The sequence below is a fragment of the Barbus barbus genome, assembly GCF_936440315.1.
Source record: "Barbus barbus genome assembly, chromosome: 38".
Lineage (NCBI taxonomy): Eukaryota > Metazoa > Chordata > Actinopteri > Cypriniformes > Cyprinidae > Barbus > Barbus barbus.
In genome coordinates this window covers 13,939,918-13,967,523 of record NC_136716.1, presented here as the reverse complement: position 1 = coordinate 13,967,523, position 27,606 = coordinate 13,939,918, and the positions used below count along the sequence as shown (strand labels likewise).

At 38.9% G+C, this 27,606-nt stretch overlaps 1 protein-coding gene across 2 annotated transcripts in view; it reads left to right on the top strand.

Annotated features, from left to right (window-relative positions):
• The window catches only part of odad2 (outer dynein arm docking complex subunit 2), a 71,761-nt gene that overhangs the window by 18,753 nt on the left and 25,402 nt on the right, over positions 1 to 27,606 (top strand). For both annotated transcript variants that reach the window (XM_079398430.1, XM_079398429.1), the window contains exons 10-15: positions 3,324 to 3,468; positions 21,257 to 21,403; positions 22,418 to 22,627; positions 23,479 to 23,712; positions 25,057 to 25,167; positions 25,338 to 25,492. In XM_079398430.1, the coding sequence (XP_079254556.1) occupies positions 3,324 to 3,468; positions 21,257 to 21,403; positions 22,418 to 22,627; positions 23,479 to 23,712; positions 25,057 to 25,167; positions 25,338 to 25,492 (1,002 nt within the window). The remainder of the gene's footprint in view (positions 1 to 3,323; positions 3,469 to 21,256; positions 21,404 to 22,417; positions 22,628 to 23,478; positions 23,713 to 25,056; positions 25,168 to 25,337; positions 25,493 to 27,606) is intronic.

Here is a 27,606-nt window from a genome sequence, read left to right as displayed (position 1 = left end):
CGTATTCAGATTGGTCATTTACTCTAGTTGAGTAGGCGCGGTTTAATCAGAGATCGCGCGAGAGCATTGGAAAAATGGCTGAAGTTCAGCAATGCATGTAGGGCTCGCTGCATCCTGCGGTGGACATCCAACCCCGCCCACATCCAAGTGTGACATCATATTGGTAGGTTTAGGGGTGGAGATTGGTAGGTTTAGGGGTGGAGATTGGTAGGTTTAGGGGTGGAGATGGGTAGGTTTAGGGGTGGAGATGGGTAGGTATAGGGATCAGGGCGTGGATGGGTAGGTTTAGATAAATGTAAGGTGGGAGGAGTTGGATCTGGATCCAACCACGCCCCCTGGACCTTGTGGGCTGCAGTGAGACGCGAATCAGTCCCGCTGTCTGGCATGTGGAAGTTGTGAATTGGTCCGAAATAAGAGGTCATCCTGCGGCAATTTCACGTTGTGAACTGTAGGGAGAAAGTTTGTGATCTTGATCGACGGCTGATGGTGCGTTCCTGTTAATAATCTCTCACCGAAGTTTGCTTCGTGAGGATTTGAATGTGCGTCATTGAAGACTGTGAGTGTTATTTAACTGTTCTTCATCAATGTTTTTGTTGATATACTGCTGTTAAGTTATGTTGTCTCATACTAGAGTATGAGTACGTATTATGTGAAATATTTTGTCCGATCGCCATTAAAGAGCTGTCGTGACTCAGCATTTTTCCTTTGAACTGTTAGCATCAATTGCACATTTTATACTTACTTTTACTTACTTACTTTACTTTTGTCATTTAGCAGACGCTTTTGTCCAAAGCGAATTACAAATAAGAAAAAGTAACTAAAACTTTACAACTCTATAAATACTATATACCCACATATTTAAGAAAATAAAGAAATTAAATAAAATTGACACATGCATATAACAACATTTCAATAATAAACATATAAATGAAAAAACTCAAATAAAAAGCGATACTTCTATCCCTTGCCGGTGTCCCTGCCCGGTGGAGTCGCACGGTAGAGTTGATGGTCTTCACACTAAGAGGGTTTCACGCGACCGCTGCTGCGGTATAATAACCTTTTTTATACCAATCCAACAAATCACCATTTCAATTCAGCTGGACCCACTTTCCTGTTTATCAACTAAAAATGGCCAAGCAAGTGCACACACAGTATGAGACCAAACGCGATTTCAGCAACTCTCAACACAGTAAACAAAATAAGCCATACTTCCATTACTAACTAGTTCATTTGTGTATTGTAGAACCACACCCAAGAATTATACACACCACACAAACAAGATCCGTTTGCAGTAACAAACATTCATTTATGGACCTCTGCATTTATTCTCCTCGGATGTTGTGCATCAGTGGACCTTAGACTATAGCTCAATGCCCAAGTTCACAGTTAACCAGACATCTGAACGTTCCTGAGACCGTGAAAACCAACCAGGACTATTGTGATCATTGTTTCTCTCTGCATAATTGCAAGATTGTGTATCCTTGATGTCTAACTATTTGTTTTCAGTTGTTATTTGCGTAGGCCTACGCTCCTTATATGTACATTCTATTTGCACTTATGGGAACTCTTTAAATCATGAGAGTGTGCGTATATTGAGCCGATCTCTTGATACTCAACTTCTAAAAGAGTAAATTCATAAAGTTGAGATACAACTGCCTGTTTCATTACTCTCTTGGTCACTGGAAATTACTTGTAGTAACTGACACTCTAAGGTGATTTAGTACCGTAAAAGTAACCAACGCATTCATACAGTCTCTAATACATAGCCTTTAATAAGACACGGATGAAGCAGCCGTTCAGGTTGGTGTGCACATGGAACAGTCCTCTGGTGCTACTGGGAGTAGCGGTCTGTAATAACCGGCCTGTGCCGCTGATAACCCTGTTTCTTCTTCTGACTCCTCTCTGTCTGTTTGGCTATGCTGAGTGAAAACTCCAGCTGTCCCCATTACATCGACTGCCAGAGTATACAGGCCTGCCTGTAAGGAGCTCCGGGTGAGCCGCAGTCTCTCTTTCCCAAATCCTACTGCTAATAGAAACGTTTTAAATATAGCTTTCTGAAGATCGTTTGTGTGTTCATTGTACACAAATACATCAGTAATCTAATGCATAACACACTAAAGCCTGGAATACATTACATGATTTTTGCCCCGATTTCCCCCGGTTTTACAGTCTGAACAAGTTGGCGCAAGTTGAGGAAAGTCAGAACCAGTCAACAGATTACAGCTGACAGATTCCACAGAAAATCGCGTAGTGTAAAATGGTCACAAACTCCGATTTTTTAGCTTCAGACTTTGATTCTATCCAGTCGGAGGATATCAAACATGTTTGAAGTTTTCAGCCGATTTTAGAACACTGTTTTCATTTGTCATGCGTCTCCTTGCAACAAGGCGCACGTTTCTGCGTGAGTTTGTTGTGATCGGAACAACTTTAAAGTCTGGTAGTGTATGATCTTCAGTCATGTAGTGTATGGTGCCCAGTTTTCCTTTGTCACTATTTACAAAGTCGGTAAGTGTATGATACCTGGTGTTTTAAAAATCTGTTCAGATTTTAAAAGTCGTGTAGTGTATTCCAGCATTAAGCCAGGACACTACAATCATTCGCATTGCGGTACACACATTTTACTTCTACTAAGTGACTAACACCATTTTCGTTGTTTTTCATGGCGGGAATTACAAAGAGACGAGTCCGCTGCTGTCCGGCAATAGTGTTATCTCCTGGAAAACATATCCGAGTCCCTCTGGCCTCTTTTCCGTGTGTACCGGGTTTCAGGACTCGTTTGACGATACATTTATTTCAGTAGCCTGATCCGCTTTAACGGCCATCTGCGTTTGTGCGTGCGTGTATAAGCTTGCGATGAAAGAGTTCAGAAACGCACTGATGACCACTCCAGTCTTCCTCTCTCTGTCTCTGTTCTCTCCATCCCCTGCCGTTTAATTTGATGCCATGGCTTAAGATGACACTTCAAATACACCCCTGAGTTTGATAGCCGTTGTGTCCAAGGGTTTGAGCATGAAGGCCTTTCAAAGAGCAATAATTCATTCCACATTGGATTCAGAGAGATTTTACCAGAGCTTTGAGAGAATGTGCTGTGTGGTTTGGCTTGCACCTGCTCCAACTCTCCTCTGATTTGATGTATTAAGCTCTATTTATTATAGAAAGGGCCTTTTCTATATTGTTCTGTTATGTATGGATAGTTCTCGTTTCTACCCTGAGAAAATTCTGTGGGAGAGTACTTCTCACACTGTGTGTCTGAAAGACATAAAATTGTGGGCCAGCTTGAATATGAATACGTCTAATAGGTGCATATGTGTGTGTATGTGCAGTAAAAGCCCAGGAGGAGCTGGTGACTTCAGTGAGAGTTCATCAGAGGATGAGGAAGATGAGGAACAGCCTGAAAGACGTGCCGAGATCTCCACTGACCTGCCCTCTGAATACTGGCAGATCCAGAAACTAGTCAAATACTTAAAGGTAAAAAAACACATTAGGGTGTATATGCACACACCAACATGTCAACACTAGGGCTGTCATGGAGCCCGATTTTCAGTACACAATTTCTGTGGCCAAAAGAATTACTAATTAATATTGTTAATTATCATCTCGCTATCTATAGAAAAATTATGCTGTCAGTAAAATTCACCTTTTCTTTCAAAACATTTTATTTTTTCCGGAAAATAAAAATGAATCTCGCTAAAAGTATTAAAACTGGGAGATGGAAAGAGATTTTGTAACCATAACAAGAGCATACAAAATCATACTTCCTGCAGACAGTGTTGCCAGGGTTGTGGTTTTCCCGAGTTTTTTATGCTACTTTCATAATACAATTGCATTTTTTGGCTACTTTTATAATGTATTGCAGCCATTAAAAAGTTTATTTGTAGACAAAGAAAATTGATTCTTTTACTAATGTGCATTGATACTTGGAATGAATACCTGGCAACCTAAAGAAGAAATAGCAACTGATGAAAAGATGGCACATTTGGAGCTCCAGCACCTGTCAACTGTGATTGGATAGGGGGGAAATTAGGCTAGTTGTTATTCTGTTTAGGCAGGCTTTGAGTTGGCTTTAGGCTGAACATTTTTTGGGGACATGGCAAGTCTGGGTGTCTAATATCCCATCTTTTTAACAGAATCCAAAAAATGTCCACTCTGGTGAGCTAATTTTTTCGAGTACAGGCAGTGTGTCTCACTTTTATCTGGCATCTCCTCTGACAGCATCGTTGTCTTTTTTTCTGTTTTATGGTGGTTTTCAACCAGCATTAAGGTGCAGTGTTCCCACTTGTTGGAGTGTTGACCAGATAATGGCACAGGATTATTTATCATATTATCATGTGTAGTATTAACATGATATCAGTATTTCATTTTCTAAATGTTGTGTTTATCATCAATACTGGTATATTGTAACACCCCTTGTCAATACTTTAAAGCGGTGTTTACAAATTACTCAATTTTGGCCTCTCGCATTAACATATGAGAATAAAATAATTGAAAGGCATATCACCTTTTTTTTATAATTTAGTAAATAATATCATAGAAGGCATAGGCCTACTCTAGATAAAAAGGGCACTGATGTCAAACACCCGAGGGCACAGTGCGTACACATTTTTAAAAGGTTCTTCTTCAGTGTAGGAAGCTATAAATCATGTAAAGAAAAACATCCAAGCAAAGTTCAGCCACAGGTAGATATTTTTAGCCCAGTAAAACACAGGATAACGAATGTGATTTTCCCAAAGGGAGGTGCTCATCCTCTGCCAAACGTCAGGAAAAAGAAGCACTTGATAACAAAATCCTGTTTGATTCTCACCAAATGATCGTTTGGAAAGTGGTTTTGAAAAGCTTGTTTTTTGTGATTTATGTGAGGTGTTTTGGGTACGTGTTTGTTACAGTGCTGTGTTCTACTCTAGAAAGGATGTGTTTGTAACATGCCCTTCCCAGCATTCTATCTGTCTGGAAACCACAGTTCTTATTTATGAGGGTTTGTCCAGTAGCGCTCTTATAATGTCATTACCATCAGAAGCCGAAACACAGTGCCAAACTAAATATCTGTTTTATTTTTGGAGTGAAGGTTCAGATTTTCTCCTCTCCTCTGTCTTTTCTTCTGCTCTATTCCAGGGTATAGACATGCGTTTGTATTTCTGGGAGATTACGTTTCTATAAGGTGATGCATGAATGATCGGACTTGTGCTTTAATGGCTGTTTATTTAGGGATATTTTTGCAGTGTACATTACCTAAACTGTACATTTACATGTCTTCGTGTTTGCCTTTCTGTACACATGTACGCAGGGCAGTTTGCACCAGTGACTATATCCTTTCATGATGTTCATGGCAGCATTAGTGTTATATTAAGAAATCGTGCATGTCTTCAGACCGCAAAACATATTACACACACCAAACTCCATTCAGTCGTTGCCTGGATGTCAAAGAACGAGCGTAGAGTATAATTGCACGTTCACACATTCACAGACGCACTTTGTAACTGCGTCAGTGTTTAGAGGAGGAGGCCACGGGCTGTTTGTCTCACTAGATTCAGCCCAACTGCCTCATTAGCTTAAATTAGAGAAACGTGGCAAGCAAACAAAGTTGCATAGAAACATTCTCTCACTCTGCCTTCTCCCAATTACTCCGTTCTGCTCCTCGTTAATTGCTTGTAAGTAAGTAAATTGCTAGTGGCTTAATTCTCTTATATGCTGAAATAGTGTTTGCAAATTTCACCAATGTGATTAGCCAAATTTTATATTACTGACTCAATTTGACTGAAATGTTGCAGTGTCTCTGTCTGCTCTGGAAATGTCTAAATCTGGATCTCTCTGCAGTAGCTCAAGTCTCCCTTACATAGCGCTTACTGTTTCTTGCAGACTACACGACTGAGAAATACTCTCTCAGAAAAATAATGTGCATAAATGGATTTGATTTTTTTTAAATGATCTTCAGCATGAAATTAATTTAAAGTATAAATCATCTGCAAAAGCTACACTTTTCCATCTGCGTAGTGGCAGAAGTTGAAATTCCAGTCAGAATAGAACAGTTGATATTTGTAACCAGAGTAATATCCACATCTTGTTATCTAGCATGGCCGTTATGAGATCTTGCTCCCTCTACTGGAAAGTGAGTAATAAAATGAGTGTCAGATCAAGCTGCTGGTGCTCCTCATCTCAGTCTTGTGTGATGCAGTGGAGTCAAGCAGATTGCTTTTCTTCATTAAATTCATTTTCCCTGTATAAATTCATATTATTTTTGAATAAGGTTTATAAAAGGTGCATGGTCAAATCATTATTCTAATTAAAGCTTTTATTTTATATAGAGCAATTTCATTGAGATTACATGGCCAGCCAAGTTCTATTCTCTTTACCAATGTGACATTCAGTACACTATGATTCAAAAAGTTTCTTATGTTCACCAAGGCTGCATTTATTTGGTTAAATAATGTATAATAATGTATTATTATTACTGTTTTATATTTTAATAGATTTTAAAATGTAATTTATTTCTGTGAGGGCAAAGCTGAGTTTTCAGCAGCCGTTCATCCGTTGATCACATGATCTTTCAGAAATTTGTTTATAATTGTTTATAATTAATTATTGTAATATGCTGATTTGGTACTCAAATAACATTTCTTATTATTATCAGTGCTGAAAACAATTGTGCTGCCTAATATTTTTTGTGGAAACCATGATATATATTTTTTGAAGTTGAAATTTTTATGATATTATAAATGTCTTTACTGTCACTTTTGATCAGATTGTTATATCTATACTGAAAAAAAAAAGAATTACAATTAAAAAAAATAGTAATATTAAAAAATTTTACTGACCCGGTCTGAAAAATACTCAGCAGTTTGTCATTCTGGTGTCTATGTCTCTTATCTACCATAAGAGACAGCAGCTGAAATTTACATAAAGATAAACAGCATTATCTACAGCAGTACACCCATTCCAACCAAGTGTGTGTGTGTGTGTGTGTGTGTGTGCACGCTTGCAAGAGTAGGTGCTCATAAATACGCTGTGGATATGCTGTTTTGCATCAAGTTAATACTGTCCATTAAATCTGATACCTCTTTGCTCTTAAATCTAGAGGAGACGGCTCTGCTCTGTGGCTCTATGGCTTCTCTCTGTGTAAATCATTTATACAGCTGTCTTTATCTTGCTCTGGAGAGCTGGCTGCTTAATTGAGGATAAATGATAATGATCAGACCTCAGTCAGCTTCTCTATAAATTAACTCTAACGTGTGTATCATACACAACACTCGTGCCAGAATGAACATTCACATGCTTTTTTCCTAATACCTCCTTGTTCTCCTGATCACTCTGCCACTTTTTTTTCTTTCTGTCATCTCAATTTTCTCCAGAGCATCAGTACAGCTTTGTTTTCTTCTCGGGTTTTATTTATATATTCATTCTCTGTTTGTCTTTTCCTCCTTTTTCCTTTCTGCTTTCTTTGCCTGTTTTCTCATCCTTCTGTGATTTGCTCTTCAGGAGATTTTGCTAATTTTCTGAGCTCTGTCTGCAATGGGCAGGATTTATGAATGCTGGCTCATTACACACTGTTTTTTGCTAAACATTTTGCTAAGTATTCTTTCCTCAGGATAGATTTTTATGGTGACACACAGCTGGTGCTGTCACTGGGACCTGCTTTTCTGCTCTCAAACTGAACTACAATCTATCAGCTCGCTCGGTGGTTTTGTGACAGTGAAATTATTTCAGATACCACTAAGCTTGGTTATTTATTGAAGACAAATGTTTTCAACAAGTAGAGAGCAATGCAACAACCTTTTTTGCCTTTTTAACCTTGATCACAGATGAATGTTTCCAACCTTTTTTTCTGAAGACATTTTAATATAGCGGTCAGATAAGGCCTGCAGACCTGAGCAGCATTATCATTCTTGTCATCCAAATGGAGAAAGTAAGTGAAAACATTTTCTGAAGGACATGGACACCATTTTATAGTGCATAAGGTTATTTCTGATACATCTTTGAGTGAGTGAACTCATTTTTTCGACCTCTTTTGTAGAGCTTTTCACAATTTGTTTTGAAGCAGCTTTACAGAAAATCATGATGTCAGTGTTTAATGTTAATATTAATAACTTCATACATTATAGTTGCATTCAGCAGATTATAGCTGGGTGATTATATAAAGTACATTTAGGGAACATGTAAACTATCAAGAAGCTGAAATTTGCTATGCGTTTATCACTTTATGTATATATATAATATAAAGTTGGATATACTAATATATACTAATATAATACCTTTATTGAAGACTGGTGATCCTGCTAATGTAACTTAACTATAGACCTATCAGTATTTTTCCAGTTGTTTCTAAAGTAATTGAAAAGGTCGTTTGCAATAAGTTAGTAGAGTAGAGAAATGACAAGACGCAATGCTGTTTGATATAATATTTAATTTCATTGTTATGTGCATTCCCTGAACTACATTTCCGTAGCTATTAATATGTTTAAATGAAAACGAAAAGAGGCAGTGGTGTTAAATACAGTGAGGGAAATTGGAGTAGCCGAGGCGAGCTGATTGATGTTATCAAGTAACCTTACGCTGCTGTTTGCAGAATTACCGGACTTGCGTCCTCCCTTCCCCGGGAGTTCACATTCACGAGTTGAACTTGCGAAGTCCGAAATGTGCGTATATATAGAGAAACGCGCGCAGACCTACGTCACCAGACTATTTGCCTAATCTTCTCGGTACTTTAGACCGCAATTGAACCGCAGACAGCTACAGGTCTGGGGGGAAAACGTTCCTGGAACAAATTGTTCCAGGTAATTTCGGTGGAAAAGCGGCTAATGTGTGACTTTCTGTAAGGACAATATTAGGCAGACTAGGTCATCAGTTAGAGGTGATTGTTTGACTAAATATAAGAAAACAATTTTTGGACAATCTGCTTTTTCAGTTAGAGCAGCAGAAAGATTGAATTTAATACCGGTTTATATTAGAGAGTGGACAACATTTAGTATTTTTAAAACTATGCTTAAGGAAAATCAAATATGTGATCGTTGACCTGGCTTTTTAATTTTATGGAGTGTGATGTGATATTGTATGTATTGCATTATTTGTGACTGAATATTGTAATTTTGTAACAACATCCTGCCCAGGGACTGCAGATGCAAATTAGCTTTATAGCTAACTCTGGCACAACACTTCTGTTTTGCATTGTCCCTGTTAAATGAAATAATCTAAAACTAAAAACTATCCAATATATATAGAACTTTGATAATATAACTTACATTGTGTGACGTTATAAACAATCAGTTGAGATTTAATATATAATACATTTTACTTTAAATAAATAAAAGATGTCACTGGGGCGCATCTTTTGTACCTTATTTGCCCTAAAGGGTACAGGTTTTAAAACCCGAATTCCGGAAATGTTGGGAAGTATTTTAAATTTGAATAAAATGAAAACTAAAAGACTTTCAAATCACATGAGACAATATTTTATTCACAATAGAACATAGATAACATAAATGTTTAAACTGAGAAATTTTACAATTTTATGCACAAAATGAGCTCATTTCAAATTTGATGCCTGCTACAGGTCTCAAAATAGTTGGGACGGGGGCATGCTTACCATGGTGTAGCATCTTCTCTTCTTTTCAAAACAGTTTGAAGACATCTGGGCATCGAGGTTATGAGTTTCTGGAGTTTTGGTGTTGGAATTTGGTCCCATTCTTGCCTGATATAGATTTCCAGCTGCTGAAGAGTTTGTGGCCGTCTTTGACGTATTTTTCGTTTAACCTGTTAACCTTCGCCCCCCATTTTGGGCCTCACAGGTGAAAATAACCTACCTAAATTAAAACGGTAACAGTTCCTGACAAAGTGTGCTACACAAAAAATTAGGTATCTTTGGAAAGAAGACACTCTAGGCTTTACTATACATCATCCAGAGTTGATAATGCTCAAAAAGATAAAAAGTTATAGACACTGACGTGCCTTGAAAAATATTTTTCCACACTGAATGTTTTTTTATTTCATATACAAATACATGAAATAAGTCCTGGAGCAATCCAGAAAAGTAATGGATTGAAAGCCACATGTCTCATGAGTTTATATTTCAAATTTGAAGAAGATACCATGAAAAATGAGATTCTGCAATACTGCAATATTTTTTCTGAAACTATTTCTAGTCCTCCCACCCCCCCGTTTGAGGAAAAATAACCACCAAATGTATTGCAGAATTATACAAACTATTTTAGTCATTATACATGTTCCTGCATAGTTTTTCAATTATAAAATAATAGACAGAATTTTAGACATCATATAAGTGATTTTATTTGAGCACTAAAAAATACAAAAATAATTGAGTAATAAAAAAGGAAAACAAATAGAAAAAAAATGCTTTGTATATAGTATGTATGTATATATTCTGATTGCCAGACACGAAGTGATATTGGCAGACATGGTCATAGAGTCAGTAATCATACGCTGATGTGCGTCCATACAGATGATAATCATACAGATGGGCCATATAATCAATAATAGCTGATCAATGAATCACAATGATAGCCATCATAGAGTCGTTAATAAACACGCTGATGTGCGTCCATACATATGATAATCATGCAGATATGGCCACATTCCCCACACAATACACACACACACATATGAAAAATGTTGAAGAAAAAAAAAAAGAATGTTTTTTTTTATGGAAAAAGCAGATCGCCCCGCTCAGATGACAGCTCCGTCACAGCGTGCGTCACACTTTCAGGAGAGAGCGCCAAATTCAAATAAACTATAGTCCGCTTTTCTGAGACTTTTTTTCCGTGGACGTTCTCATTCTGTTTGTAAAACTGTATGCTACAGCACCGTGTTGTTTTTTTACCACCAAGACGCTGTTTTTGAGCGTAATTTGTTCCATAATAGGAATATTCATCCTTATTACAAAGTTATTGTTTCGTTGGACTAAAAGTGCTCGCTGGGATGTTGTTCTGTGGACCCTTACCTCTCTAACTAAACTGGGATTTCAGCAGTGGACGCGTTTGTGACTCGTTATTACAATGATGATGGTACGTAGCCTACTGCTTTTTTATTCTGCATGTTTTGATGTGTACTGCTTACACAAATGTAGCAAATACATTCCTTATAAGCTTTCCATCGAAAAACAGCGATCTGTCGTCGATGCTTGAGGCTTAGACCTACAGAATGATATATAGTTTGTCAAGATTAACTTTGTCCCGTTTAATTTATTCTATTAGAAAACAATGACACATGCAAACAAAGAGCGTTCAGTGCGCCGTCGCTCTGGCAAAGGTTAACAGGTTAATAATGCGCCAAATGTTCTGTATAGGTGAAAGATCTGGACTGCAGGCAGGCCAATTTAGCTTCCGGACTCTTCTTCTACTACTAATATCTGCAGAATGTGGTTTTGCATTGTCCTGCTGAAATAGACATCGTCTGGAGGGGAGCATATATTGCTCTAAAAACTTTATATACCTTTCAGCATTCATAGTGCCTTCCAAAACATGCAAGCTGCCCATACCGAATACACTTATGCACCCCCATACCATCAGAGATGCTGGCTTTTGAACTGAACGCTGATGACACTCTGGAAAGTCTCCCTCCTCTTTAGCTTGGAGGACATGGCATCCGTGATTTCCAACAAGAATGTCAAATTTGGACTCGTCTGACCATAGAACACTTTTCCACTTTGAAACAGTCCATTTTAACCCTCTGGGGTTTGAGGGTGTTTTTTCAGTATCTCAAAAAATATTAATGGCTTAAGTCTGATAACACTGTATTCAGCACAAACTGGGCTACAATAATATGTGAGCAGCATGAAAGTACATGTTTGTGTTTTTTGAGAAAACAATGTTTATGCGTGGTTAGTGAAAAACAAAAAAAAATTAAGTCACTGAAATAAGGCCATAAAACACATACAGAATATTTGTTCACAAGACTTTTGAGAACTGGATGAGGTAGACTAGAGTTTTTGCCACAAAATTATGTGAAAATGATCCTGTTCACTCCTTCACAGAAAACAATATATTGACTTAACATTTGTAAAACATGATTTCTGATAGAATGTCCCTATGTGAGGGAGAGACAATGGCCATGAATATTTAGTGATTCACACCTGAGAGACAAAGGGCCTCCCATAATGGGCCATCAATATGAATGTGACTGAGGCAGGTAAGAAAGTGTGAGGAGAGTAAAATAATGTGGGTTTTTGATTATTATTTGTATTTTATTTACAATACAGTATAATAAAAATATACACAGTGAAGGTCAAGGATACATGATTGAACATACTTATTTGAACACTGAGACTTGAAAATGGCGCCGATGATGGCAGCTATTGTGCGTTGCTCTCCAGTGTTTGTTCTGTTTTTGTTTTTCAAATACGATCAGTTTTACCAGGGATGACCTGCTGAACATTCGGCAGAACACACCACAAAATCTTTTACCGAATTTAGATTTTTCGGACATTTTGCTGGACATTGTAGTTGGCGGAGCCGTAGCTCTGGTCAAACGCTACAGGAGGCGCAGGCGGGGGAAGCGAGCTGGAGCACTCGTGAAGCTTCGTCAGCGCGGATTTCGAATGGCGTTGCCTAGCATCCATCTGGCGAATCTCCGCTCTCTACCCAACAAAACGGACGAACTCCTTCTGCTCTCCCAGTCAAACAAGGACTTTTCTAACTCTGCTGCTCTGTGTTTCACGGAAACCTGGCTGAATGGCGACATACTGGACAGCGTACTACATCTGCCTAATTACCAGCTGATCAGAGCAGATCGGGACACAGAATCAACGGGGAAATCGCGCGGCGGCGGGACGTGCTTTTACATGGTGTACAGATGTAACTGTGTTAAAGAAGATGTGCTGTTCAGATCTAGAAACGCTCTTCATTAACTGCAAGCCGTTCTATTCGCCGCAGGAGTTCTGCTCATTCATTCTCGTGAGTGTTTACATTCCACCGCAAGCGCACGTGAGCACAGCTTTACAGAAACTCGCTGATCTGATCACAGAGAGTGAGCAACAACACCCGGACTCTGTTTTAATCATTCTCGGTGACTTTAATAAAGCAAATCTCTCCCGCGAACTGCCAAAATACAGACAGCACATCACATGTCCCACCAGAGACAGTAATATATTGGATCACTGTTACACAATAATAAAGGACGCATATCACTCTGTTCCACGAGCAGCTTTAGGACTCTCTGATCACTGTTTGGTTCATCTTATTCCGTCCTACAGGCAGAAACTTAAGTCTGCAAAGCCTGTATTAAGATCTGTTAAAAGATGGACTAATGAAACAGAGCGGGATCTACAAGCCTGTTTCGACCTCACTGATTGGTCTGTTTTTGAAGCCGCTGCCATCGATCTGGATGAGCTCACAGAGACTGTAACATCTTATATCAGTTTCTGTGAGGATATGTGCATTCCTAACAGGACTCATCTAATCTACAACAATGACAAACCATGGTTCACTGCAAAACTCCAACAGCTCCGTCAGCCAAAGAAGATGCTTACAGAAAAGGGGATAAAGTCTTGTATAAACAGGCCAAATACACACTGGAAAAGGAGATCAGAGTGGCAAAGAGTAATTGTTCTGACAAGCTACGGAAAAAATTCTCTTCCAGTGATCCTGCTTCAGTGTGGATAGGATTGAAGGATATCACCAGTTACAAGTCACCATCCCCCAGTACTGTGGAGAATCAACACCTGGCAGACGACTTGAACGAGTTCTTTTGTCGTTTTGAAAGATCACCCCACACCCGCCCTGAACACCTCTCCACACAACCATTCACACCTCCAGCAACCCCTCTCTCCCCCACACCTACGATTCAAATCAGCAAAGAAGATGTGTGCCAGGTCTTCAGGAAGAACAAAAGAAGGAAAGTACCAGGCCCAGACGGTGAGTCACAAGCCTGCCTAAAAATCTGTGCTGACCAGCTGGCCCCCATCTTCACACAGATCTTCAACAGATCACTGGAGCTGTGTGAAGTCCCCTCATGCTTCAAACGCTCCACCATCATCCCCGTCCCAAAGAAACCCAAAATTACTGGACTTAATGACTACAGACATGTGGCCCTGTGGTCTGTAGCCATGAAATCATTTGAAAGACTGGTTTTGGCTTATCTGAAGGACATCACTGGACCCCCTGCAGTTTGCCTACAGAGCAAACAGGTCTGTGGATAATGCAGTCAACATGGGACTGCACTTCACCCTGCAGCATCTGGACAGACCAGGGACTTATGTGAGGATCCTGTTTGTGGACTTCAGCTCCGCTTTTAACACCATCACCACGGAAACCCTTCAGAATAAACTAAACCAGCTCTCGGTCCCCACCTCCGTCTGCCAGTGGATCAACAGCTTCCTGACAGACAGACAGCAGTTAGTAAAGCTTGGTAAATTCACATCCAGCACTCGAACCATCAGCACTGGAGTTCCTCAGGGCTGCGTACTCTCCCCACTGCTCTTCTCCCTCTACACCAACGACTGCACCTCTAAAGACCCCTCTGTCAAGCTCCTGAAGTTTGCAGACGACACCACACTGATCGGCCTCATCCAGGACGGTGACGAGTCTGCTTACAGACAGGAGGTTAAGGAGCTGGCTGTCTGGTGCAGTCTTAACAACCTGGAGCTTAACACGCTCAAAACTGTGGAGATGATAGTGGACTTCAGGAGAAACCCCCCCGCTCCCCCCCCACTCACCATCATGAACAGCACTGTGACTGCAGTGCAGTCATTCAGATTCCTGGGCACTATCATCTCCCAGGACCTGAAGTGGGAGATTCACATTGACTCCACTGTCAGAAAGGCCCAGCAGAGGTTGTACTTTCTTCGCCAGCTGAGGAAGTTCAACCTGACACAGGAACTGCTGAAACAGCTGCTGACCTCAGAAGACTACGGAGGGTAGTCCGTACTGCTGAGCGAATCATTGGTACAACCCTCCCCACTCTCCAAGAACTGTACTTATCCAGAGTGAGCAAAAGGGCTGGTAAAATCACTCTGGAAATTTTTTTGAAAATTTTGGCTTCCTTTTTGCATGATAGAGCTTTAGTTGGCATCTGCAGATGGCACAGCGGATTGTGTTTACTGACAGTGGTTTCTGGAAGTATTCCTGGGCCCATTTAGTAATGTCAATGATAGAATCATGCCGATGTCTGATGCAGTGTCGTCTGAGGGCCCGAAGACCACGGGCATCCAACAAAGGGCCTTGTCCCTTACGCACAGAGATTTCTCCAGTTTCTCTGAATCTTTTGATGATTCACTGTAGATGATGAGATTTGCAAAGCCTTTGCAATTTGACGTTGAGGAACGTTGTTTTTAAAGTATTCCACAATCTTTTTACGCACTCTTTAAAAGATTGGAGAGCCACTGCCCATCTTTACTTCTGAGAGACTCTAAGACAGTGGTCGGCAACAGGCGGCCCGGGGGCCAAAACTGGCCCGCCAGCAATAATATCTGGCCCGCGCCCGCAGCCAGATTATTTTGATAGCGGCTGGTTCTGAAATAGATCTGTCATGACAGCAACAGTTTTTCACAATCAGAGAACATGAGCGGAGCAGAGCGTGGAGTGGAGCAATCTGATTTTGAATGGAGCGAGGAGTGGATTTTTTAAAAGTCGGAGCGCCGTGGTTTTGACTCACTCCAAGAGAGCTCCACTGCCGCTCCCTCACGAGTACAATTCATGCCAACGGCCCGTAATATAACTGCATATTCAGCAAGAATTCACATGTTAAACATATTTAGCTAGCTTGATAGAGAAGGATCACTCGAATCAGAAAGAATGTGAAGGCTGATAGTTCTCAAGGAATTTGTTTGTTCCTTTTAGATACTGAATATTTTCAGTTGAAAGCATGATTTAAACAAGTAGCTACTACAACACTTCAGTGCTATTTCATCTGTATCTGATTTCGAATGAGCAGAAATCTGTAAGAAATGCATTTATCCGTAGGTAAAATAACTGACGAAAACGTACTATTTTCATCACAAACAAAATTTGCACTGCAAAAAGCAGCAATTATACCATTTAATGCTGACAACCATGTTTGTCATGTGGTAGGAAAAAAAGTTTGCACACTAGTGTTCCAATAAGCCACTTTGAAACTCTCCTGTTATTTTATTTATTTTATTTTTTAATATATGTTATGAACAGAGCTGTGATATTTCAAACATACTGAAATACTTTGGACGCGGAGCGAAGGTGGAGCGATATTTCTGATATCAGTGAGCGTGGAGTGTAGCGGGAAATGGTGAACCCGGAGCAGAGCTGTAGCAGAGTGATTATTAAATGCTTGGAGCGTGGAGGGGAAATTCTTGCTGTTCCACTCCGCTCACATACTCTGCCGGACACCGCCACAAATGTGGCTTTTGGATAATGACTGTCCTACTACAGGATTTAAACACAGCTCACTACCACTTAAAAAAGACACTGTAACAGTCTGTCAGGCATTTCTAGTTGCATTTTTTATCAATTAATTTCTTCAATTATCCTTTGACTATTTTCTGACCCGCCATCTAGTGGCAATTAAAATTTTTTGGCCCAATGCCAAACTTACTTGCTGACCCCTGCTCTAAGACATCCCTTTTATAGCTAATCATGTTAAAGATCTGATGTCAATTAACTTAATTAGTTGCTAGATGGTCTCCCAGCTGAATCTTTTCAAAAATTCTTGCTTTTTCAGCCCTTTGTTGCCCCCGTGCCGAATTTTTTGAGACCTGTAGCAGGCCTCAAATTTGAAATGAGCTCATTTAGTGGATTAAAGTGTAAAATTTATGTTTAAACATTTATGTTCTCGGTTCTATTGTGAATAAAACATTGGCTCATGTTGTTTGAGAGTTTTTTTTTTTTTTTTTTTTTTTTTATTTAAAAAACGTCCCAACATTTCCAGAATTCGGGTTGTATTTAGTACCCAAAGTAATTAAGTATTTTTAAATGTTTTTGAAATTGAAATGTCTCTTATGCGCACCAATGCTATGTGTATTTGATCAAAAAATACAGTAAAACTGTAATATTGTGAAATATTATTAGTTTAAAATTGTTTTATATTTGAATACATTTTAAAATATAATTTATTCCTGTGTTGGCAAAGCCTTTCAGAATTTTAGGGGCCATTACTCTAGTCTTCATTGTCACATGATACTTAAAAAATATTCTAATATGCTTCAAAAACATTGAAAAATCTTAACGATTCCAACTCAATGAATTAAACTTTATTACTAGAGCTATGTGATATGAAAGTAATAAAATAAGAACAAATAGACAAATTACAAGCAATAACACAAATAAATACAAATAGAACTAAGATACAAATGAAATAAAAATTGCTTTAAGTTTTTTAGGTAGGCCTAACAGTGGTATTCAGGTACAAAATACTATAATGTATAAATGAAAATACAGATGAATCCATATTAAAGCTAAAGAAGTTATTCAGTCAATCGGAGCAGAGTGATTTTCTTTTATTCTTTAACATTAATGACATAAGACAGAAGGTATATTCAGCTGCCGACACATCCCAACTTTTTTATTTTTAACTCCATTAAGACTGCTTACGAAAATACTCGCCAATATGGGCACCCAGGTGAATGATTTTGTGTATATGTCCATTTAAGCATGATAAGATGCAAAAAAACTCAATACAGTAATAGAGCGCTGTCTGACTTGTGGTTCTCTGTGTGCATGCTTTGGGTGTGTGCGCACAGAAAACAGCGCAGGAGCCTTGATTTGAGTTCTAGTTTTTGGGTAAGGTTAGCAAAGCTTCTGGCTCACCCTAGCCCAACACCCCCCCCACCCCACCCCCATGGAGCCGGGCCTGGAGCTGAGATTTGCTATATATACAGTAGTAAGTCTGGTAACATCCCTAAGTAAGTTTGCACATCCCTGCAGTCACATGTGGGAGGTAAGATAGCTCAAACTCTATAACTTTAATGCGAATAAGGTGTAAAGTAATTTCAAATGATAAACCTGTCAGTCATCAGTGTTCACAGCTTTTATCTGCGTGTGCATCTGTCCTGAACATCTGTCTTCACACCACAGACTGTGAGTGAGAGCCCGCTATATTCAAGACAGAGACATTATAAAAGACCTTCAGATGTTTTCTGATTTGTAAAGAATGTCTACAGCACATTGAGACCAAAGCTGCTAGAAAATGAAAGCATATGAACATTGGATTTCTTTTTCCCTGGTATCAGTACTAAATATAGCTTCATGTTTTTACAAGGTTCATCGATAACCTATCAAATGCTTTGAAGATGGAGAGAGTGGCAAGACAGAAAGTGCTGTGGATTCACTACTAGTTTCAGTTCACATTTGGTCCAGCCACTGAGGCCCCGTCCACACGAAGACGCGTTTCGCTGTATACGCATAAATTTTTTACCGTATAGGCGTTTCGTCCACACGAATCCGGCGTTTTCGAAGAGTGAAACCGATCATTTTTTAAACCGGGCCCCAGGGTGGATAAATTTGAAAACGCCATTTTCGTGTGGACGGCAAATCCGTATATTTTCTGAAACGATGACGTCATCCGCCCACGTCTCGCCCCTAATCAGACACCGTTACGTCACATAATAGCGACAACAACAACAACAATGTCAGATTACGTGCCTGTGTTCGTGCTGCAGAACCCACTGAGCTCATTAAATTTATTAAAGCAAAATCTTCTGCTTTGTGTGTTAGTTTGTTTTCAGCACGCAAGGTTTACGCACATGGTCCAAGTCTTCTTTTCTGTTTTTTTGTGTGTGGCAGAATTACAGCGCCACATATTGGTCTGGCATGTGTACTACATTGTTTTCAGTCGGTTTCAGTGATTCCGTGTGTACGCAGATATTTCCTGAGACGACTCCGTGTTTACGGAATTTGAGGCAAAAAAAAAGATCGGATGGGGAGAAATCTGGCTTCGTGTGGACGTAGCCTTAATGTGGACAACACGTGTGCTTTTTCTCTCACTCTTGCTTTCTTCTTCTGTATCTTTCTGTCTCCACCTCTCTATGACTATTTTTCTCACTTCTTATCACTGTCTCTGTCCATCTACTTCATCGCTCTTATTAGTTTCTTCATATTTCCCCACCCTTTTTTCAACTCTACCCTTCATTCTTCATTATGAGTCCTATCATGTTCTGATCTCTTTGATCTGATGTTCTCCTCTTCTCACATCCATGTTCATATTTTGTCTTTTTCCAAAACATATTAAACCAAGTGGGAATTTTTAGATATGTGCAATATATAGTCACCATATCTGTTATTTTTTAATAATATCCATGCAATTATCTAAAACTCATTTAAAGTTAATCTTAAAAAACTCTAATAATTTAATAACACTGTTAAAGGGGTCATTGGATGCTAAATTCGCTTTACAAGTTGTTTGAACATAAATGTGTGTTGGAAGTGTGTGTACACATCCATCCTATAATGATACAAATCCACCCAGTGTTTTATTAAAAATCCCTATTTTTAAAATCCCCTTTCTCATGTCAGGCTGTTCTGAGATTCCTGTCAGAATGACCGCTCCCACTATAGTTGGTTGACAAGGCTATCTTACCTTAGATCTGCCCTGAGTGAGCTGAGAGCTGTCTGCCATTGTGTCGACTCCGGTACACGGGAAGACAAGATGTCTCTGATTAAGCGATTGAGGTGTTTTGTTGTTGAATGTAATAATGAACATAGCAGTCGTCATTTACTCCCGACATCTGAGCTGCTGAAGACGTTGTGGAAAATGGGCATCCGATGACCCCTTTAAACGTAACCTTTAGCAAATCTCAAATGACAAAGTTTTGATGCCTAAATTCACTTCATTCATATAGCATTTAAGATGATTGATTTTATGTGTGTTTTACATTATTTTAGATAAAATAGTATATATTTTAATATCAGCCATTTTTTACTTATTGGCCATAATTATGAAAACAATTGCTTATTGTCTTTTTCTGTCCTCTTCGCCATTCTTAAATTCTTCCATTCTATTTCACGCTACCACTCTTTAATTGCAAATAATATGCAATTAAGTCCCTAAAATCTTTACATTTAGTTCCCACTTAAGTATATTCTTTTAAAGTATATTATTTCCTTAACTACTCTTTTTAAAATTATGCTAAAGTGTCCTACTTTTCACAAGGGACTACTTGTTCTGCTTATACTACAAAACAGAATAAAATAGGAATGCAAACTGGGACGTACCTGTGTCTAATAAACAAGGGTGCAAGACAGGCCTAATCACTGGATCTTATCTGTTTCTTGTTTTATGATAAAGAAACACGAGTGTTTATTCAATTTTTGGACTTGTCACATTTCAAAGGTCTGCTGCACGAGCAGCATTACAGCAGCTTACATACCTCTTTGGGACCTACTGCAATGAGCAGAACGCCAGCCTTGGAGAGAAAAGCCTGACTTTGTTTGCATTCATAAGAGCCGCTCCATAAAAAAAGGAGGAGAAAAACGAGGCATCACATTAAAAACACACGTGGAAGTCAAGTTTCTGGTGTTTTCTCTAGAGGAAAGCTGATCTTAGATCTGTGGTTTTGACCTAAACAAACAGCAATCACTAAAGAAGCCATAATTTCTTGATTAAAGATGATTAATAGTGTAGTATTTTTGCTGGATCCTCTGCTTTATTTATCTGTCACTCGCTCTTCTGTTATTTCATTCCAGCGATAAAAGACATGCCGTGAATGATATCAAAACCGCAGTCGTCTGCGATACATATCTGTTAAGGAGCTTGGCCCAACAAATGCCACATGTTTGATTTGTTGTACTCACTGTGTAGGCAACTTCTGAGGAACAACCAACCTAAAACACTGTGTATATAGCAACTGTCAAAACAGAGCTTTTTCTAAGGCCAATCCATTATCATCTCCAACATTTCAGAGCTTGTTTTCTTTTAATTGCTAACTTAGGTCATTGTCTATGGTTTCAGGCCGCAGCACAGCAGTAGTCTGTATCAAAGGATCTCTCCCCACCCCTGTTTATAGTCACAATACCAAACACACTACAATACACAACATGTGGTCAACAAAAGACTCGAAGGGAAGATGATTTTGGGATTTGGGTCAAATGGGTCGAAAAAAGAGGTTCATGGAGAAATTACGCCATTTATGCAAAAAATACAAGAATCATATGATGCAAATGTGGCCGTGTACATCTGCCTTCACACTCACGCATATAACGTATAAAGTCATACAGAACTGTATAAAGTCAACGTGTCATTTCACGTTGGAATGAAAATATATAAAACAATAGCTGTTTTTGTTCATCTGCCTGTGGGTTATGATGGAGCAGCTAATGTAATTGCTGCACATGTGTTTGTGTGTGAACAGGGGGCTAATCAGACAGCCACAGTGATTGTGTTGTGTGCTTTGAGAGACTTTAACCTGGTCCAGGAGACGTGTCAGCTGGCTATCAGAGATGTGGGGGGGCTGGAGGTTCTCATCAACCTGCTTGACACAGATGACATCAGATGTAAAGTAAGTGCATCCAGACTCAATTAATTGGGTCAGAGGTCACAGTTTGAGTCTGAGAAATGTTTATTTTTCTGTTTTTCATTTATTTAGTTTATATTTTTACAGATGTACTCTACTGTTCAAATGTTTGTGGTTGGTAAGATTTTTGATGTTCACAAGAGGCTTCATTTATTTGATGAAAATACAATAAAAACAGCAAAAAAATGTAAAGTATTTTAAAAAGTCTTTTGTTCCTCTGATTGGCAGAGCTGAATTTTCAGAATCATTACTCCAGTCTTTACTATCACATGATCCTTCAGAAATCACTCTAATATGCTTATTTAATGCTCAAGAGACATTTCTTATTATTATCAATGTTGAAAACAGTTGTACTGCTTAATATTTTGGGGGAAATTGTGATACACTTTTTCGGGATTCTTTGAAAAGTAGAAAGTTCAAAGGAACAGCATTTATTTGGAATAGAAATATTTTGTTATATTAAATGTCTTTAAATGTGTCCTTGCTGAATACAAGTTATCATTTCTTTCATAAAAATACTTACCCCAGCTCTTTGAACTAAATATTTAATTATTACATTTACATTTATTCATTTAGCTGACGCTTTTATCCAAAGCGACTTACAATTGCTATATATGTCAGAGGTCGCACGCCTCTGGAGCAACTAGGGGTTAAGTGTCTTGCTCAGGGACACATTGGTGTCTCACAGTGGATTCGAACCCGGGTCTCTCACACCAAAGGCATGTGTCTTATCCACTGCGCCACCGCCACCATTAAATATGTACAAGTAACACTTACTATTATAAAGGCATATCAAACAAAAATATGTTGAGGCCACTGCAATTTTTGCTCTTTTGACATGACAACAGTAAAGTAAAAGAGAAGCTGAAGCTTTCATAAAATTCCAGCAAGTTCATAAATTAAAAAAATGAAAACCCATACATTTCAATCAATTCAACAGCATTAGATGTGTAAAGCAGTTATTCTAAAAATGGATACTTTAATCTCTCTTGCTGTTAGATTGGTTCTTTGAAGATCTTGAAGGAGATCAGTTGTAACTCTCAGATTCGGCAAACCATCGCTGATCTGGGTGGTTTGCAGACCATGGTGTCCATCCTGGACTCTCCTGACAAGGAGCTGAAGTGCCTGGCTGCAGAGACCATCGCCAATGTGGCCAAGTTCAGACGGGCCCGCAGGATGGTCCGACAACATGGTGGCATCAAGAGATTGGTGAGAAACGTGAAATCTGTTCCTGTGTGTGTTTTTCAAAACGGGTTAACTAATTGATTAAAATTATGATTAAAATCTTGCATAAGGAAAGGAGACAAAAGGATGAAGAATATGTTGAAGGTACATATGTATACCATGCTCTATTTCTCCACTTGCTCGCTTTTTTTCGAGACCGTTTCTCCCAATCATTTTCTATGCCGGCATCAAAGGGAGCACTTTGCAGGTAAAAACAGATTGAATGTCGGGCTCCCCCTCATCCTGGCATGTGTGTTTATTGACAGAGTGACGCTCGGTATGATTAGGGCTCGTGTGTTACTCTGCTCTGTATATTTACTCGGGGCCAGACTCGGACGTTCTCAATGTAGCTATCATAGATTAGTTACATTTAAAGACCCAGACCACCTCTGAATGGCACGCGCGTGTAATGCTGTGTTAGAGCGGCCTTTCTGGCTTGACGGCAGGGGAAACATGAAATTTACTCTTTGAAGCATGTGGTCATTTGTAGATTTTGGTGTGACTTAGTCTGAATTTTCAAGCCCTCTTAAGTAACAGCCAGTCCTTTGGCTGATGATAAATGTTTAGATGAATGTTGGCAGCTTCAGGGCAGGAGATTGTGTTCCACATCCTGCAGACTCAGTGACAGAAGTGCACTGAAGATGTCATAAAGTACACCATGACCCTGTTAATAAAACATTCAAGTTCGTTTTGACATGACACGACTCTCCTACGTTAACAATATAAAGCACAATAATGTAGTAATAATAATATCATGTGAAGCAGAGTGACAAATCTATTGCAGTATTTCAAAGTTCAAGAACAGGAAAGTGAAAAGCTGAAGTTGTTTCTGGCAGGTGGAGTTGTTGGACTGCTTGCCTAATGGTGTGTCTCTGAGTGCGGAGCAGGAGAGGGACGCGGAGGTGGCGCGCTGTGGAGCTCTGGCTCTTTGGAGCTGCAGCAAGAGCACCAGGAACAAGGAGTCTATCCGTCGGGCCGGGGGAATCCCTCTGCTCGCCCGGCTGCTCAAGTCATCACAGAAGAACATGCTCATCCCTGTGGTGGGAACCTTGCAGGAGTGCGCTTCTGAGGTTTGCTTCATCATGTTGAACCAAAAGCAGATGCTTAAAATGTTTATTTTTAATAGTTACACTGAACTTTAAGCAATTTTCAAATTGCTAGTAAATCTCACAAATAATTACAAAGAAAAGGCAAGTAACTGTTTTTGATTAAACATGACATTTTGACAGTCCTTACAAGATTGCATTCATCAAAATGACAATTTACATAAATTTGCAAAATTATTATTTTTTTAAAATAAATAGGATAGTACATTTACCATATTATAAATTGTTAGATGCACAACAGTCATGCATGACACAAAGAACAAACAAAATGCATAATACAATTAGGGATAATTCAGAGACCTACATTTTTGTTGTTATTGTGCGGTAAATTTACGAATTATGCAGGATCGCTAAAAAAATGGACTTTTTTAATTTTGCGTTGGATTTAGGGATCGTCAAAAAACTGGAGTTCAAAGACTGAAATAATATAGTATGTCTGTGTAAAACATAGAAGGAAATTAAAAAAGAAACGAATGCTATTATTCAGCAAAGATACAATAAATAAATAAAAAGTGACAGACAATTTTAATGTTAAAACTGTTTCAAATAAATTGTTCTTTTAAACTTTCTATTCATCAAAGAATCCTAAAAATGTCATGATCTCCACAAAAATATTAAGCAGTTTTCAAAATTGATGATAATAAGAAATGTTTCTTAAGCACCAAATCAGCATATTACAATTATTTTTGGAGTATCATGTGACACTTATGCCTGGAAGTTCTTCAGCTACATAAAATCAGCTTTACCATCACAGGAATAATTTACATCTTAAAGAATATTAAAATAGAAAAGTTAGTTTTTTAAATTGAAATACTATTTCACAATATTTATTTTTTGATCACATAAATGCAACCTTAGTGTGGTAATAAATAAATAATAATAATAAATAAATAATCTCACAGACCCCTAGTTTATGAACAGTAGTTTAATTTTAATCCTAAATGTATTTTCATAACAATATCTACTGTATATGCCATAGCATTATAAATAGCATAAAATACTTTAAAGTATATTTATTGACATACACAAAAGTTTTGTGAAACATAATGAAAGCTTCAAACGCTATATGCAAAGCCACTCTATACAAGGACACTTGACTGAAAATAGCACGCCTTACTTTTGACTGGCAGATTGTTTCTATTAAAAGGACCAGTTTGAAGATGTGAATGACTGTATGAGGCCAGAAGCAAGAAACCCTAGGATGAAATAAGCGCTACGCCGCTGCACGCAGTATTGTTTGGCAAGGCAGAGTGGTTTTTACAGTAGGTGTTCAGCGTAGAGAGTCATTCTGCATGTTTGTGTTGGCAGAAGAGCTACAGAATTGCTATACAGACTGAGGGCATGATTGAGGATCTGGTGAAGAACCTCAGTTGTGACAACCAGGAGCTCCAAATGCACTGTGCCAGCGCTATCTTTAAGGTACGGCCGTACACACTCAACTACACTTTTCATTGGCAGCATATAAAAGGGCTGAGGTTGAAATGAAAATACAAATTTAACCCTGGCTCTGGTTGTCAGTGTGGCTCACATTTCGATGATGCCTAAATCTGTGTACTATATGTGTGTGTGCGGCTTCACTCCTGTGTTAGTGTGCAGAAGATAAACATACCCGTGATTTGGTGCGGCAGTACGACGGACTGAAGCCACTGGTCATGTTGCTCAACGAAGCTGAAAACAAGCAGTTACTAGCTGCCACGACTGGAGCCATCTGGAAATGTTCCATCAGCTTGGAGAATGTAGCTAAGTATGTGCATGTAACTACAGAGCTTCTGCACAAACATTTTTCATTTTTCAATAAACTTATGACAGTTTTCCTCTTAGAACAACCATAATTACTCATCATATGTGGACGAAATATTTCATACAGTATATTAATTCACATAATTTATCAGAAATTAGAAGTTTGACATTTCTGATCTTGCAGAATACAGGTCTCCATTCCTAAAAATAAAAAATTCATTGTGTGGTCAATAGACATTTTGATCTCAGTTTGGCATATTTAGACTAGGAGTCGTCAAGTCAACGTGAGATGCGTGATTGGCTCCAGATTTGGTCAAATTGTGCATCACTCATGAAAAGGGGTCCTTCAACTTCGCGAAGGACAGAGGATGTGCAATCAAACGCAGCCTTCGTTTTTATGAGATGTCTCATTTGTTCACTTCTAACGCTCAGATTTTCCATGGCTCAAAGCTGTCAACCATTGTTCATCCGAGTCTGCGCTGAGTGCAGTTACAGAAGTGATTATTTGTAGAGAGAGCAAAAGTTTTTATAAACTCTGTGAATAAGCTCTGATCTTTTATGATGACTTTTTGCTAGAGGAATGCGAATTGTTCTTTCACCAATACCGCCTTTCACCCAAGTAAAGTGTTGATTTTATAGACACCCGTGATGTGTTAGTCGAGGCCGTTGCTCCATTAGTGGCAAGTGGGCTGTGGGAGATGTGGAATGCTTCTCTGAAACAGTCGTGCTGTAATAATCAGGAGTGTAAGCTGAAAGACTCTTAAACCGTTTGTCATGTAAAGCACGCTGGTCTTTATTCCAACGTCACTTAGCTCAGTGAAGATGATGACCGTCCTGGAGTCTTTCCTGGTGTAATTTTTCTGGCGGCTGATGTCTTTTAAGCCAGTCATTTTCCCCCATAAATTAAAAAAAAAACCTTGGAATCATCATCTGGCTTGCCCGCTCTGTCACACAAGCACTCTCATATAAAAGTGATTTACACATATTACTTTGCAGTATGTGCTTGGGGACATGTACTCTACAGGGCTCAAAAATGCATTTTTTTATTTCACCATTACCTGTCTATAAATTATCAGGTGTTATTTTCACAACTTTGAAGCCAAGGAGCTGATAAATCTGCATTTTTAGTTCATGATAAGAGCATTTTAGTATTTTATGGGATTGTTATAGACTAGGATCTGTCGAAGGATCTACTGTTTGGCCCCACACCAGCCTCAAATAGAATAGTATTGAAAAAGGAATTCAGAGGGAGGCTTGTGTCTGAAATGGCCCAGTAGCAGCATGGCCGCTCTCTCTCCACCTCATAAGTCAAAGCTGACAAAGGCTCATCCTACGTTTACATCAGGCTTAGTTTGCTGAAACTGGAGGCAGGTGCCTCAATTCACTTAATGTCCCATTAGCCAAATAAGTGTCTTCTAAGAAAAGTAATGCTCTGTGAAAACATTCAGTTGTTAAGATTGGGGCCATGGTAATACCTCTGAAGAAGCCTTGTTGAAATTTATGCTTAAAAGCGAGATTAAATAAGCCAGTAAACAAAGTGTGTAAACACAACTGAAGTGTAAACTCCTGTTCACACCGAAAAAGATAACTACAACCAAAAAGATTTAAAAGATCACTCTGGAGAATAGCGGAGTCCAAGTCACAACTAAAAAAAAAAACAATACAGAGGAACAATATTGTTTTCAGATCATTTTGAGGTGATGAACAATATTGTTAAAGGGTAACTAAACCCTAAAACAACTTTTTTGAGTTAATGATCTGTAAGACTGTGTCTTTATTGATTTGAGTAAATGTTTTGACATTTGGTTATGAAGTGTTTTAATTCTACAATATATGGTGTAAAAAGTGAGTGAAAAACTGAGTGCTGCCCACTTCAGGTTCAACGGTGGCTACTGCAGTTGAATTTTCCTATTGGACGTTGCATACCCCTGTGACGTATGATGGCACTTACTAACCACGCCCCTGCACGAGTTCACCACGTGCCCTCTGTCTCCGTTTTCCAGCATTTTTCAAATATTGCCAGTGGGTGGAGTTAGGCTCTGACCAGGGGTTTAGTTACCCTTTAAAGGGGCTTAATACTTAAAAGGATACTCTTCCCAAAAATGAAAATTCTGTCAT